Here is a 17,397-nt window from a genome sequence, read left to right as displayed (position 1 = left end):
TGCTGACGTCAGCGGAAATAGACTCCCAAAACTAATAGCGGCGGTGTCACGCCTCTTCCGGTATACTAACGTGGACCTAATTTCTGAATACAATATTAAAGATGGTCAATGAGGAGAAACACATTATTGTTTCAATCCTATATGGGTTTTACCCTGAATTCCTACACCAATGAATTTAAAATAATGTACGTAAAGAAATTGGTGTTATATGCCTATTATTAATTCTATTTAAATTAAATTTTTGTTTTTCCTCCTGCTACTATTTACAGCTGAAAGTGGTTGAATTAACTAACCAGTGCTTGTGATCAATCTTGAGGAAAAAAATTACTTTGCCCATGACTTTCACATGACTCTGCAGGGGTAAGCCAGCGAGAGAAGAAGGCACATGACTTTGTACACAACTTAACAAAAATAAAAGAAAAAATACTTATTTTATTCACAGTAAGAATAAATACAAATAAGAATAAGCAAATAAGCAAGCAAAAAAAAAATAAGCAAAATAAGCTTATGTGCAATTCTATAGAGGTAATGTTACTGTAAAGATTATGTCAATTATATTATTTTGCTGTTGCCAAATGATGATTGATAACATTATTAACATTTAGCATAACATGGTTTGCTAATCAATAAATAGCCAGCGCTGTTACTTACTACTAAAAGCTAGAGCCTAGTTGTAATGGAAATAGTCATGTAACTCCCCCTTCATTCCTTCCTCAGGCAAACGTGTAAATATGAGATCTATTCAGCAGGTCTGTTGAAGTTCATTGACATGGTTATTTGACATTTTCCCAGCTTGTTATAGTCAATCAAAAAGCTCTTCATAGTTGTGAGTCTAGCTGTTTGTTGTGTTAGAGTTCATATAGTATAAAGTGTGTTTATCATGTTAAACTTAGCATTCCCACATGCTGTATTATACTGCAGTTTACTGATTCTTTGCATTCTGCTAATAAGCATTTCACTGGAAAGACAATAAAATTGAAATACTATACTAAACTAAATAAAACTATTAGCCTATATGAATTACTAATATAATTTGTATATCAGATAAAGTACACTGTCTATTATACAGTATAGTCTACATCATACCTGTATCTTAGTTTTTCATTTATATTATTTCATGTTATTTTATTCTTGAAATTATGTGTTTATTATTAGACTGCTGTCACATACTCCTGTCTTCAGAGGCACTGCTAAGGTTCCTCAGTCCCACCCCTGCAAATCTTCCTGTCACCTCCACCTCAGCAGCACCACCCAGCACTCATGCAGCAGCATCAAGCGCTCCTCCTGTCATTTCCACCCCAGCAGCACCACCTAGCACTGATGCAGCAGCATCAAGTGCTCCGCCTGTCACCTCCACCTCAGCAGCACCACCCAGCACTCATGCAGCAGCATCAAGTGCTCCGCCTGTCACCTCCACCTCAGCAGCACCACTCAGCACTGATGCAGCAGCATCAAGTGCTCCGCCTGTCACCTCCACCTCAGCAGCACAGCCCAGCACTGATGCAGCAGCTTCAAGCTCCAAAATTAAAGCTGCAAGCAGTGATGACGGGCCCTCGCCCTTTTTTCTCGTCTCGAGGTGATACATATGTGTACCAATTTTCATGTCTGTAGGTCAAACTGGGACTCAGATCTCATTCTAGGGAGCGCTGCTGAGCCATGTGGCCACGCCCACATATGACGATAATGTGATATGAAAAGGTGCACAAGGGCTGATGTCATGATAGAGTAAGAGACAGGTAGGATCAATAAGTCAAGAAACACAGCAGCTTTCTCTGTGGTGGCGAAGGGTCACCTTCGTGGCGTTGCCCCGCCCACGCGGTGTAACATTGAGCTGCGTTTTTGATAACTTTTGCTCATCCATCTCTTCAGAACCATGTGACAAGAACTCAGGTCTATCAGAGTATTTCCCTAGGAGGAGGAGTTCAAATACGAGGTGTGAACATGGAAAATCGCACGTTTCGTGCTCGGGCCCTAATAATAATAATAATAAACGCTTGCATTTCAATAAGGCTCTCGCACGTTTCGTGCTCGGGCCCTAATAATAAGAAACGCTTGCATTTCAATAGGGCTCTTGCACCATTCGGTGCTCGGACCCTTATAATAATAATAAACGCTTACATTTCAATAGGGCTCTCGCACGTTTTGTGCTCGGGCCCTAAAAAAACATTACAATTACAATAGGGCCTTCGCACCACTCGGTGCTCGGGCCCTAATAATAACACTTACAATTACAATAGGCCCACACGGTGTAACATTAAGCTGCCTTTTTGATAACAGTTGCAGTGAATATATTCACACTTTAGGGGGCGCTGCAGAGCCATGAGGCCACGCCTGCCAATGGTGACAATGTCAAGTTGCGTTTTCGTCGGGGGATAATTTTCTGTGAAATTTGGTGGGTTTTTGAGCACGTTCAGGGGGTCAAAATCGCGATTCCGTGGGTGGAAGGAGAATAGGGAATTTAACTCCTTACATTTCAATAGGGCGTTTCCTACTCGGGCCCTAATTACAATAGGGAATAATTAAGTATCTGTAGGAATAAACTTCAGCTACAGTGAACCTCGTGGTAGTGCTAGAGTCTTGCATCATGTTGGATTTTTCTCCCACAATTCACTGCCCTGTTTTACAGTTCCTGTGTCACACATTTTCAATATTTGCACTCTGTACTTTGCATCCACAACAAATAAAATCAATACGTTTGTAATTTTTTTCTGTTATTTACAAACAGGCTTCCTTCTTCTCTCTTCTGTTTCCTCATTTGTGAAAAGAATAAATATTTTTCATGCATATAAATGAGAATTTTCAGAGGTCAAGGGGTAATGCATGTCCAGGAGGTTTACTGCTCCTCATTTACTATTAATGTGAATGAGTAGGAGGAGCATGACTGATGTGTCTCAATAATACCTTTCAAGAATCAGCTAATATATTACTGATATGCAAGTGTATTCTATTATACAAAGATGGGATCCCTGGAAATGTTTAGATTTTTTGTTTTGTTTGGGTGGGGTGGGGGGTCATTATAACAAAAGATAAATAACTGGCAGAGATGCACATCAACCACCTGGTGAGAGGTGTGAGGCATAAAAAGTTGTATATATGGGGTGGGGTTGATCGCCAATGCCTCATTAAATCTGCACATTGATCTGATGTTTTGAAGTATTAAATAAAACCAGACTACCAGTAAATTTTCTAAGTAGCAAATAGCAATCAGCTCCTAAATTCTGTTCCTCCACATTCTGACATTGAGTAGATTTTTGAGGGGAATATGTGTGTGTGTAATAGTAATTGTATTAACATTGTAGCAGTATATTTTCAATCTACAGCTGTTTGTTGACACCATACTTATATTGTCATAAGAAATCTTTTGGATTTTGTAAAAAAATAGCCTTTTCAGATTGTTGGGATATATTACATTTTAATTTACATTCATCAAATAAAATGGTTCTACTATCTACTATACATATTTTATTTACTTACCAAAACTGTCATGGTGTAGTTACCTTGACGTAATTATAAAATTATTTGGAGTTTGTTGCACAAAATTTCCTCCGTTGGAGCTGAAAGATTCAGATACCGAAAGGACACTTAACCCGGAGACCGAGCGTTCCTCCCGGTGTCCCTGAACGCCTCATGGTGATCCCTGGGTATTTAACATTCTACCCTGGACAGCGGCAGGTTGTTGCGCAAGCGCAGCCCATTCAGTCTGCATGAATGCGGAATGAGGAGAGGACAGGAGCACTAGGAGTACTGGAGGAGGAACACATTGGACTGGACGGACCGGACTGGACCCGGGGAAGGCGGACATGGATGGACAGAACGGCAGCAGCAGCATCTCCTCCCGGCCGCAAGGCACCGCGACGGACCGCAAGAAGAAGAAGAAAATTCCCGATAGAGTGACTCTTAAGAAGGAGATCGGGCTGCTGAGCGCCTGCACCATCATCATAGGTGAGGCTGGAAAACAAGAGAGCTGCCACTGAGGATCAGTTCTGCCTTTTTTCTTTATTACTGAGAAACTTTTAGAACAGCTTCAGGCGTTCATTTTACACACTGCGCAGAGATTAAGTGCTAAAATGATACTTCTCAGTGGAATGTTAATCAAAAACTAGTAAACTAATAAGTTTGTGGCACTGGTTTTTGAGAAGATGAGAGACTCCATGTTTGTTGTGGGTGCACATCAAAGTGAGTTGTAGTGCTTACGTGGCTAAAATAGGGCCTTATAGACTATGAAGTTCAGGCTGGTGGTCATGCAGAAGAACATTGTCTGCTGCAGCAGAATGAGTGAGAGAGACCTCTAAACATACGTAAGCACAGTAGTCTTACAGAAACAGTCAGGTTGAGGTTGTGTTGCTCATTATCTTACACAATAAAGAATTCTTTCCTTCATGGGCAGCAGTGGCTCAGTGGTATAGCAGGGTTGTCCAATAAGGTTGGTGGTTCTCCTCCCTAGTCACTGTTGTGTGTCCTTGGGCAAGACACTTTACCTGCTCTGCCTCCAGTGTACTCACTGGTGTGGCGTGCCTTGCTGGTCATTGTATGACACTGCTTGGCAGCAGCCTTAAAAACAATTTCCCTCTGGGATTATTAAAGTATCTAAAATAAAAATACAAATAATCAAGTTATGTCTTGTTGTGTCATTTAGTGTCAGTTGTTTGCTTTGGTTGTGACTAAATGTTAATGGACACCATGTGCAGCTTCAGTATACTGCTGATCTGTTTTTAGTTGTAAAGGTGCAGCAGATTTCTCTGCAAGATCTGCAGCTGATGATCGTTTGCATCATTAACTGACACATCCCACTTCCATTCGTTAAATAATTGTTTCTTTAGAACACATAAGGAATAATAAGATAAGAACTTTGTGTGTTTGTTGGCTTGTAAAAGGACTTGGAAAGGGAACTATATAAATAGAGGGTGACACATATGGTGGCTGCTGTCCAGATACATTTGTCCATATAAGTTTTGTCGATATATACTTGCATATTGTACGTAAATATGCACATAAATATGACAATTATAATATTAAAAAAACACATTTCCAGTGATGCTCTGCTCTGCTCAGCTACATGTGCTGCAGACAGTGCTGAGAGTATTATTTTACAATAAAGCAGTTCAAACTAATGTGATCTCACATACATAAAAATATTTTTTAAAATATGTTCTGCAAAAAATATCAGACAACACACTATAATATACCATATTATACTCAGATTGCTGAAGTCTTGTGTATGTTTTAGATAAACTTCTCATTTATAAAAGATGTAGATTGTTTTTAAATCATATTTATCATAAGAGAACAAGCAGAGCAAAGAAAGCAAGAAAGCAAAACAATGCAAATGAGCAATGACTTTATGATACAGTTGTATGTATGACTAGGACTTGCTGGGGAGAGTAGGTGAGATACACATCTTCCTTTTCTAGTATAAAAGCAAACAGGTTTACTGTTACATGATGAGAGTATATCAATGACAAATATGTTTTGAATGAAAACCTTTGAAGAAATCACAGAGTGTACACTATTCTGTATTACTGGTACTAATGCAGTCTCAGTCTGCTGCCAGCACCACTCTGATTTTTTTTTCAAGGAGCATAATGCAGAAAAAGGTGTGTGGGTTAATTTAGTTAACCAAATGTTTCTCAGCTGTTTTGAGTCCATGTAAGAGGCTTCAACTGTCACCATGTTGCTAGCGGCTACAGGTTGCTAGAGTTTGTCTAAACTCCTGGTCAATCCAGCTGGAGTGTGAGCAAAGCAGGCAGGCGGGGAGAAATTATCAGCAAAGACTGATTTTTGTTGTACCAGGTTGCAAACATTTATTTCCGCTCTAAACATTTAAATTTTTGTGCGACCGGCAGTATTTGACACCATTGCATGTTGAAGGCAGGTGGTTGCATAGGAGCCAGCAGTGTCTGAAGCTGTTGAAAGACTACCAGATAGATAGAGACACATTGCAGTGCACAGCTTAGTCACAGCTTTACAGAAGAATGTGCATCAGAGTAACTATTAGAAGTGAGCTGTGATATACTAGCTACCTTAGTTCAGAAAATCAGAAAAAAAGCAATAAAAAACACAACTGTGAATTCTGTTCCATGAGTTCCACTGTGACAAGGTGAACTTCAGAAAAATCTGTTTGGTCTGAGTCACCAAGATGTGTGGTGTCAGCCTATGATGTAGGTACATCATAAATTCAACACAACAGTAACACACGTTTAAGGAACAAATATTGCACTCATGTCACCTTTATTGTAAAACTACAACATTTTTTTATGTGGACCTTTTGTCATGACCAAAAACAGTCCACTGCTAACTCTGGTTTTTGTTGCAGCTCTTGGCACAATAAGCCTCTTGCACACTTTTTTTAAATTGTTCCCTAGATCAACAGTCCTGTGTGCTGAATGCTGAAGCACCTTTCTATTCTCAGAGAGACTGAAAGCTGGTTGCTCTGCACACCAGACCAGGATCAGCATGAAAAGTCATGTCTACATCTTTACCAAGATCTTGATCCTTATACGTGACTTCTTTGTCCCTATTTGTCCCGTGTGTTAAGAAGCTGCAGGAATAAAGTGATGCAGAAGTGACAGAGTCACTTCCCACCTCAGCAGACCGGAGTAGATAATTTATGTCTGGTTATATAATGGCTGTGTGTGCCACTTGGCTGCCTTCTGCCATGCTACTGGTACTGCTGTAGTCTGAATGTGTCGGACCTGCTGGTACTCTACACTGCATACAGAGGCTCTGGGCAGAAGGGATTGTCTCTGTGCTGAGTGATGGCCTTTACCTTCTTAGCTAACTCACTCTGTTATAGAGCCCTTTGTGCTTGATTGCCCTCAGTATAAACTCGGAGAGACCAGTTCGGATTGAATGACTGCAGTTGCTCAAGAGTCTCCACAAGTTTAGGGTGGAGATGTTCTGTGTGATGGATGTTTACCATGTGAGAGCCTTTATACAAGTCACGCGTGAAAAGCATGTGTGCTGTGTGGACATACGGTATGCAGTACCATGCACAACCATGAGAAGTTGACAAATGAAACAAGCCTCAATCTGAGGTAGGTTTAAAGGTCGGAGCACTCCTTTGGTTGACTCCCATGATGAATCTTATAAGAGGGCCACTGTAATAGAACTTTTTAAAATTAAATGAACTTTTTCTGGGTAGGCCACCTTTGCATTCTTGCTGTAAAAATCACAATCCATCTCAAAAATAGCTAGCCTGATTAGGTCCTATGAACCAGCAGGCTGACCATTTAGCTCATGTAGAGTTAGTTTTCATCAACCATCCAGCTTGTCCCATGGAGCTTGTCAGTGGTCTCTGGACATCTTCCAGTTTTTCTCTGCCAGGTTTGAATTCTACATTCGGCTTTACCCAGCTATAAGACGGAACATCCTCATGAACTTCTAGGGCGATAAGGCCTTGAGATAGTTACACAGGCATCACAGATACATTGGAACGAACAATATAGCTTTGCGAAAATGTCAAAGTGATCTATACCTAGATAAAGTGATACTCCTTAACGAAAATGCATGTAGAAACCACTGCATCATCCATGACCTGGATGAATGAGAGCATCCACAGATAAACCACTGCATCTAAAAACATGCACTGGCAATAAGTACAGAAATGAGTCTTTGTCAGGAACTTATATCTTCTTCTGTTCCTCAGGTAACATCATCGGCTCTGGAATCTTCATCTCTCCCAAAGGGGTACTGGAGCACTCAGGGTCGGTGGGTTTGGCATTAGTGGTCTGGGTACTGGGAGGTTGCATCGCTGCACTTGGCTCCCTCTGCTATGCCGAATTGGGTGTAACTATTCCCAAATCTGGAGGGGACTACTCCTATGTAACAGAAATATTCGGTGGCCTGATGGGGTGAGTAAAACCATTCCATAGACAATGTCTGCTATATATTATGATGATGATGATGATGATGATTATATCTGATAAGATTGTTGCTGATAATAAAACCAAGGAAATGACCTCTTATCTTATGTTCATGTAGTAATAACAGGCCGTTTTGCTCTCATTAGTGTAATTTGTGTGTAATAACTACTAATGTGGACCACTGATTAATGTGGGACACCTAAACCAGTACATTTATGTCTTCTTCTACAACATTAAATTGAACATGACACTCCAAGCAGTAGTGTCATTTAAATGAAATCACATGACATGTTTTTTGAGGTCATACATATCGTCAAGGAAGTACCCCTTCTGAAGTCCACACAAAATTATAAGTGTTATCAGGTTAGTGGTGTAAATGTATATTAAATGTTATTAGTTTTTTTTGTTGCCTCAAAAGTGGGACAGCAACTTTTGACATAACATTGCAGACCTGTAGACCTGATCTTCTATATGACATTCTTCTGATTTACATATTTACCCTTGACAATTTTTTTATTAGGCTCTTTTTTTAAGCAACAATGGTAAATAGCAATATATACACAGAAATTGTATTGTTTTCATGCTACATGTTATGCTAAGTCTAAGTGTCTCTAAATAGGGTGCATTGCTCATGGAATTCAAAGAGGTGACAGCCAAGAGTGACGCATTTAGAAAGCAACCAAAAATAAAAAACATCAGTTACACTTGCAATGAAAGCAAAAACATTATAGTTATTAGTTTTAGTTTTACTAATAGAGGATATGGAATCTCATACCACCAATGGTCCTATTCTCCTGCAGGTTTCTCCTGCTGTGGAGCGCCGTCCTCATCATGTACCCGACCACACTGGCTGTCATCGCTCTCACCTTCTCCAGTTACGTCCTGCAGCCTGTCTTTCCAAATTGTGTTCCCCCCTACATGGCAACACGGATGCTGTCTGCCACCTGTCTCTGTGAGTGAGTGTGAATTCTTGAATGTGTGTGAAAAAACACTAAAACAGAGCTGAACAACTGAAAATGTCCATCAGACAGGATGTTTGCATCATTCATGATAGATGACATGGTGCCTTGTGGTCTTGCTGTGCTGCTGCTTTTTGGTGGATGCCTACTCTTTTTTTCTCAGCAGTACTACTTGATACTGGAGGATGCAGCCACATGAGAGGTCTCTCTTATATAACAGAAAGCAAATGTGTTTTATAATTGTCATAGAAAACGCATTGCATCCTGGAGGGAGGAGACAGGATAGAAGAACTGTGAAGTGAAAATATGCTAAAATAAAATGACATGATTATTTTATTTAAATAATAGAAAAAAATTTGTAGTAAGAAAAATGCATTTTATTCTCCATAGATAGAGACTGTATAAAGATGGACAAAATTGATCCCGAAAACATCTGGATTGCCCTCTGGTGGCTGGTTGCAGTATATGTCGTAAACCTCCACCATGTAAGACATGGAGGCCCCAACTAAAAATAATAGTGTTCCTCAAATACTTTTATTTTTCTCTGTGACATATAGTTTATAGCTTGTTAGTTTCTATCACTTGTCTATGTTTTTTATTATAAATTCAACTCTAAAAATAGTTATTGTTGGCTAAGAAAGGAGGAAGTAATGTTGCAGTATCTAATGAAGCAGTCAAGCTACTGAATTGATGGGAAAGTGAATGAGTGTTTGGTGAAGAGGCTTCACCTCTTGTACAATAGAGAAAAAATTGTCACATTGTCATTCTGTTATACTGTCACTGGTCCCAAATGATGTGAGTTTATTTGCACATACTGGGACACTCAAATAATAAGCATCCCTGAGGTGAACATAGGCCTTACTATCCTTTACTTTTATAGTGCCTTCAGCTGTATATGGTAAAGGAGAAGAATCACTTGTAGGTGTGGAGAAATGTGCATCAGATGTTTATAAGCGTGTGCTTGTAACCCAGCTGACACCCCACTGTCTATAGATCCTCTTCCTCTTATGCTGTTAAATTATTGTAGCTCAATGTAATTAATGCAAAACTATAACTAACACTTATAAATGAAACAAATAAATGTCTTGATACCCAAATTGAAATTAATAAGATATCTGGATAGTCATTGATTAAGGAGACAGTGCTTATTTATAGTGCCACCTGTGGCCCTTAAATAAACTGCACTTTATATGTCTGCTATGAGAGCAGGAGTTGTTTGCCCTGCACTATGTTGCAAAAGTTACACTTATTTTATGAATCATAAGCCCAGTATGACTAGAATAGCTGCATTACAACTGACTGGCTGGCTAAGATGAATTTGCTTGCTTGAGTCAATATTAACAATACTACCTTCTGTAATTTTTGGCTACTGGACATAGCAATTTAACGAAAATTCAGATGATTCACATCAAATATATATGGGAAGAGAGCTGTGTTAGGACTGTGAGGACAGTGACAGAAGAGCAGATGTCATGGATGTCATGGAGGAGCTCATTGTAGACCTGTTAGGCTGCCTAATTACTTGGTGTCTTGCCTGAGAGTACCTGCTACAATTAATCCACACAGCCTCTTTGTGTAATCACTAAATAACAGCTGGCCTCAGACCAAAAGTCACTGAGGTGAAACGGCGTGTGATTCCTCACCTCTGTTGCCATCATTCACACTTGTTTTTTGGGACTGAATCCTAAAACGTGAGCTCCACCAGGCTCCCTCGGAGAGGGTGGCATAGGGGACCCATGCGGTTTTGTTTAGCCCCTCGCAACGGAAGTGGTTTGTTTTGTGGGGCTGGCAGCTCGTCTTTGTGCTGTGGAGCGAGCCCACCATGAGAGAGAGTGAGGCAAAACCGATGACAATGATGGACGAGGTGAAACAATCATGCCCTCCCTCGCTCTCCTGTTTCCCACATTCCTGCCTCCCATGGCAACTGGCTGCTGCCGCCTACTGTCGGCAAGAGAAAGAGAAGGCTTAGAACCTTGTGCTTCCACCTGTTTTATTAAAGGACCACTCTACCTATTTTACTTTTCAAACTCACAATTAGAACTGTTACTACTTTCTCTTTATCTTATGTGTATGTGTATGTATGTGTATCTCTGCCACACCAGCACAGTGACTACTTTACAAATTACAAAAATGTGGATTTACAAGTTGTTATACGAGAACATTGAATGAGCTCATTGATTATTTAGTTAGCATGGTTAGTTAACATTAGCCATTTTGTTACTGTTAGCTGTTGTGCTTTTTAGATCATGTGATGTCATGTGATGGTTAAACACCACATTTTCATTTGACTCCTTAGGCCACATTGTTTTATTTCCTTAATTATTCAGTTGATACCACAGCACATATCAGAACAACTTCATTAACAGAAGTTACATCATTGCACAACAATTAATAAAAGCTTTTGATCCTGAAAATAAAAATATGTCTAAACAGTATGTCACAGTTAGCATTCAGGTTCCTCATTCCTACTTTGAATCTGGCTGTGGCCTTTCTGTAATGCAGCTCCCTCGTTCACACGGAAAAAGCAATGCCTGTTAGGTTAACTGGGGCTCTAAACTGGCCGTAGGTGTGAGTGTGAGTAGTTGTTGGTCTATCTCCCTGTGATAGACTGGCAACCTGTGCAGAGTGTTTCCTGCCTCTCTTCCACTGACAGCTGGGAAAGGCTCCAGCCTCCCTGTGAAAGTGTAGAACAGGACCAAGTGGGTTGAGAAACTGGATGGATGTATTTTAAATACAATGGAACATCTTAAATAATAATATTTACACCTGAAGTGTAATCTGTTTCCCTCTCAGTACTGCTAACTTGGGTGAACTGCTTCAGCGTTCGAATGGCCACCAGGATCCAGGACGTCTTCACTGTGGGAAAGCTAATGGCCTTGGGTCTCATCATCGTAGTTGGTCTCATCCAGATTTTCAATGGTAAAACTCTCAGCCTGTGCCCATAAACTTAACTTATCCCTGAATGTAAAAGAAAATACTCAAAACTCCTCTTTATTTGCCAGGACACTATGAGGCCCTGACTCCTCAGGTGGCATTTTCACTGGAAAGTACACCAACAGTTGGACAGATTGCGCTGGCCTTCCTGCAGGCATCCTTTGCCTTCAGTGGATGGAACTTCCTCAACTATGTCACAGAAGAAGTAGTTGAACCCAGAAGGTGAATATGCTTCTTATCACCATACAACATCTCAGAAAGTGGTCTGCTTCTCCTGTGGACATTTGCTTGGAAAGGGTTTCAGTTTAATTTTGTTGAATTTGCAGGAAGGAAATCCATTTCTTGTGTGTAACTATTATTTTAGTTAAAGGAACCTGGTGCATTTTGCCTCTGGCTTTTGTTTTTCTTTAGCTTTGTTTTTGCCTGTGATCAGCTTTAATGCATGTTTTATGGATTTCTGGGTTTTTACTGTATCGTCTGTGCATGGTGTGTGGCCTCGGTCAGGAATCTACCTCGTGCCATCTACATCTCCATTCCATTGGTTACCTTTGTGTACACGCTCACCAACATCGCCTACTTCTCCTCCATGTCACCCGAGGAGCTGCTGTCATCCAATGCTGTGGCTGTAGTGAGTAATGCATAATAACAATGACTGGTGGCAAATGTGTGCTGTCACTTTTATGTATTTATTCAAGGATAAATCATAACAAAAATATTTGTTAGCCAGAGGACAAAGGACAGAACACCTAAATTGTAGCTTAAATGAATTGCTGCGTCGATAATATATTTTTTAATGGCCTGGTTAGCATCTCATGGGTTCCCTTGACAATAAAGGGGATTTTCCCCATGGCTTCTGAATTATTGCATAAAAAAGGAAAGTTGTGATTCATGTTTTATTTGGCAGGATAATCTTCACTAATGAACAACACTTTTATGATTATAAGTACAATCGCCAGAAATAAGAAGCTATATGCTTTTCTAAAATATGTCCTACTGATCCTCTCTGTTGTTCTGCTGTTCAGACGTTTGGTGAGAAGCTGCTGGGAGTCTTCTCTGTAGTGATGCCCATTTCTGTGGCTCTGTCCACTTTCGGAGGAATCAATGGCTACCTATTCACCTCCTCCAGGTGAGTCTGATTGCTAGTTTCTGCTCCTTGGAGGCACCTGCTGATAGTCTGTTTGGTGTTTTCTCTGGCAGGTTGTGTTTCTCAGGAGCCAGAGAGGGTCACCTGCCCAGTTTGCTGGCTATGATCCACTATAGGAAATGTACCCCTATCCCTGCCCTGCTGGTTTGTGTATGTATAATACTGTTTTTATTCTGTTACCTGCTGTACACACATGTTTAGCCCCTCTCTTGATTCTACATGGACGCCAAAAAGAAAACTAAAATCAGTTAAATAGTGTGTCCCCTCTTACGGCTTCCATAGGATTTAATTAGTTGAGCTGCAGCAGGTGCTGCTGATCATCAGTCCCTGATGAATTGATCATCAGCAGGTGTACAGACCTCTATAAAAACAGATGCTTTGACAGTTTTCTGCTCTTGAGCCTTCAGGTGTGTGTTGACACAATGACAAGAGAGAAAGACCTAAACAATAATGTTAGAGAAGCAACTGTTGCTGCAATGTGACAGCACAATTAGAAGAAGCCTGAACAAGTACCGTTTGTTTGAGTTTGTTTGTCTTCTGTCTAAAAAGCACATGGAAGCAGGACTGAGGTTCACTAAACTGCATCTGCAACTGCAACAAAGAACAACACTTGTGGAACAATGTCCTATGGACACATGAGACCAAAGCGGAGTTTGTTGAGTTGTTTGGTCTTAATGCTCACCACCATGTCTGCTGAAAACGAAACACCTCATACACACTGTCAAGCACGGTGGTGGAGGACTGATGGTTTGGGCTTGTTTTGCAGCTACAGGACCTGGACACCTTGCAGTCATTGAGTGGACCATGAACTCCTCTGTATACCAGAGGATTCTAGAGACAAATGTGAGGACATCTGTCTGACAGTTAAAGCTTTGTGGAAACTGGGTCATACAACTGAACAATGATCCAAAACACAGCAGGAATGACTAAAAATAAAAGAATCAAGGTTTTGGAATGGTCTAGTCAAAGTCCAGGAGTGTTCAAAGGGTTGAAGTGAGGCAACTGGACATATAGAGTTTTCTATAAGACATTTTGCTGCTTCTCTAAGCAGTTCCCATACTTAAGTATGGAGACATTTAGAGCTATTGTGAGTTTCACACAGACCACTGAGGTCGTCCAGTACATATAAACCATGTGTCCCCATAGAACTGATGAAGCTGAAACTCTACAAGTCCAGATGCCTTGCTTCAACCCCTTTGAATGAAAATGACCTTGATGACTGAGAATCTTCATCAACACATGTGCATTTACACAAGCATGCATGCACAAAAGTTGCCTTATTCAACTTTTTACATCATCAGGGTTATTTTTTGGTCTTATGAATCATATAAAATAAGTGTTTTAATGCTCCTTTCGCATGCATGCCTTGCTGTATTTTACAGTGTGCTGCCACCATTGTCATTCTCTGCATCGGAGAAACACACAACCTGATCAACTACGTCTCCTTCATCAACTACCTGTCTTATGGTGTCACTATTGCAGGCCTTCTTTACTACCGCTGGAAGAAACCCAACCTGTACAGACCCATCAAGGTACAACCACCAAGCTGCCAAAGTGAATTATGAGCTGTTTAAATCTGTAAACCTTGTGTTTGCTTTGTGTCTCCCTCTTCAGGTGAACCTGCTGGTTCCTTTGTGCTACTTGATGTTCTGGGCACTGCTGCTAGGGTTCAGTCTTTACTCAGAACCTGTGGTTTGTGGTGTCGGTCTGGTCATCATGCTTACTGGCGTACCTGTCTACTTCCTGGGTGTCCACTGGAAAGAAAAACCCAAGTGTATTTTCAACTTCATTGGTGAGTGTCTAGAAAATTGGAAAATCTGATCTTATCTTTGTTGTGTATAACCCCGACTGGTTTCTCCACAGAACGTGCCACGTACGTGGGCCAGAGGTTGTGTTTTGTGGTCTTTCCTCAGATTGACCCCATTGAGATTGCCAGCCCTTCAGAATGGACTGACCGGGCATCAGGCAGGAGCAGTTTTTCTGCCAATTCTTAAAACTGTTACAAATACATGAAGATCTTTGTTGTTCTCCTGCTTTTATTCTATCATTATGTAAATCCAGACACCTGTTCCTGCCATGGGAGCTTCCTGTCTGACCTTTGACCCTACAAGACTACAGTCAAAGGAAACCTGATGTTCTGCGCGGGTTGCTTACACTTTTTATTTTTTCTCTACTAAGATTCCAAGCACAACAACCTAATGCCAACAGTTTCATGCTGTGAAAGTGACTCGTTTTGGACCCTTCCTCTGTATCATGACACAACAGTAACTGACTGAAAGTGCATTGCTATTCCTTCTGAATATTGCTGGTATTTTCTGGTGCCTTAAGGTATTTTCACACCAAGCCAGAAAAGAGAATAGACAGAAAAAAATGCAAAAAGCAAACACTATTTCCCACAAACTCAAGATCTTTTACATGTGTGCATGGAAATGGAAGGTTCAGAGTACTATTCAGTTCATCAGTTTTAAGTTGACAAAATGACTTCATCCATCCATCCATCCATCCATCCATCCATCCATCCATCCATCCTGTGTAGGGGTCAACCTACTTTGTCCTGTGTAGGGTCACTGCAGATTTCACAGAGAGGCAATGCAATAGCAACCAATCAAAACTCACACCTACAGTCAATTTATAGCCCCCACTTAACCTAACTTGCATGCCTTTGCTATGTTGGAGGGCACTGTAGTACCTAGGGCATTGCCACACAGACACAGATGAACAGCCAAACACCATTATCTGTTGCACCCCTATGCCACTCGTGAATTTACAGTAACACCCATATCGACTGCACAAGACATAGTATGGTGTCCATTACAGGTGATATTAGATTTTGGGAGCGATACTGATATGAATATATTGGCCAATATTCTGTATGAAAAGAATGTGTGAACTGAAACAATACTGAAAGTATTGTAAACATTGAAGTTCAAACTATGTGATGACCATACCTATAGCATGCTATGTTTGGTAAAAAAAAATCTACTGATATACACTGCGTATACATCATTACTGATATTTTTGTTATCACATTAGCCAATAATATTGGCACTCTAGTGTCCATATTTGTTTTTTAAATTCAACAAAATCCAGTATTAGTCAGCAGAGAAGGGCATGGCTCCAGCAAAGTTCGGGTAGGAAGGCCTCAAACAATAATATAATGTGATGAATTATAGCTAGAAAATAAAAGTAAATTTGTTGTCATTGTTGCTAAAATTTTAACTTTAAGTCAGCAAAGGGTTTGAAATCTTAACACCATTTATTCACTGTAGTAGACACTCATTTATAATAGAATGTAAACACAAAGCGTTTCACTTTTTCAGAAACACCAATAAATGTTGCTCTCAATGAGAGATTGAGTTTCAAAGGCTAGTGGAACAGCACCTAGGATGGCTGTTACATCCAGACAACAACTCTTCTTTCTCTGTGCTAATTTCCATGTGTTGACTTTCAGTTGTGGGTTTAGAGTGAATTATTTAGATAAAATCTAGAACTAATCTGTGAGCTGATGTAAGAGTATTAACCTGACCAGCAGTCTGTGTTAGAATAATAGCTGTTAGAATGCTGCTTTTGTTCCAATGAGACTTTTTGGTAACACCTTTTAATGCATCATTTATTAATAGTCAATATATCATTACTAATGATTCACTTTTAGCCAGATTTTGAAAGTAAACACACGCCCTATTCTCTCAGAGCTCATCCTGAAGCCACGCCTCCCAACCAGTCTGTGACTTCAGCCATCATGCACGTACCTCTCTGATGCGCGCAGAGCAGGAAGAGAGTGACAACCAGCCAGCTATACGCGCAGGGGCGCCTCATAGGATTGGCTAATGTTTTTAGCGTTTTATAGCTTCCACAGATGATTAATATTCTTTGTTTTAATGCGAAACTGCCAAACTAATCGGTTGCTATTGGATTGTAAAGAGAAGTTACACTAATTTAACAAAAAGTGCACCAGAATGAAATCTCCTACCCTACCTTTAAGCTATCCAACCCGTCAGTTACAAAGCATTTATAAATTAATGATCCAGATGATGAATTGATGGTCTATAGTTGCATTTAGCTTAGATAAATAGCTTAGTACTTTACATATATTAATAAATGGGTGCCTTATGTGGTATTGTTTCTTTTTATTGATCAGGCATGGATAACAATAGATAGCATTATGGTCATACATATATATATATGAAAGTGTTCATATACTTGCAGTGTAAATTTCAAACTTGGTGTGAAAAGTCCTTTTGTATATTTAAATATGGTATATTAACTGATTTACTTGGTTTAATTTTAACATAATTTAAGTACATATTGCATTTAATTATTTGAGAAGCACTTTGTTCTACCACTGCCTATCTTCTGCCATCCAGTATATAAATTCCTTCATAGTAAAACCCGGCCAGTATCGAATTTTAAGATCCAGTGTTGATGATTGACTTGTTGGTTTTTCTTTATGTGCACATACATGAGGGTTGTCAGGGACAAGGTTATGTTGGAGTTATAC

At 40.1% G+C, this 17,397-nt stretch overlaps 1 protein-coding gene across 1 annotated transcript; it reads left to right on the top strand.

Annotated features, from left to right (window-relative positions):
• Window positions 1-3,716: 3,716 nt before the first annotated feature.
• slc7a10b (solute carrier family 7 member 10b) lies at window positions 3,717-15,893 on the top strand. Its single transcript, XM_028407880.1, has 11 exons — window positions 3,717-3,942; window positions 7,646-7,850; window positions 8,663-8,814; window positions 11,615-11,740; window positions 11,824-11,977; window positions 12,260-12,383; window positions 12,778-12,881; window positions 12,953-13,049; window positions 14,282-14,431; window positions 14,514-14,691; window positions 14,763-15,893. Exons 1-11 carry the CDS (start codon window positions 3,801-3,803, stop codon window positions 14,891-14,893), a joined length of 1,563 nt encoding a protein of 520 aa, XP_028263681.1. The 5' UTR covers window positions 3,717-3,800; the 3' UTR covers window positions 14,894-15,893.
• Window positions 15,894-17,397: the final 1,504 nt, after the last annotated feature.

Source organism: Parambassis ranga, chromosome 6 (assembly GCF_900634625.1).
Source record: "Parambassis ranga chromosome 6, fParRan2.1, whole genome shotgun sequence".
In the NCBI taxonomy this organism is placed as follows: Eukaryota; Metazoa; Chordata; class Actinopteri; family Ambassidae; genus Parambassis; species Parambassis ranga.
The sequence above is the reverse complement of the archived record's forward strand: the minus strand, read 5'-3'. Positions and strand labels throughout refer to the sequence as shown.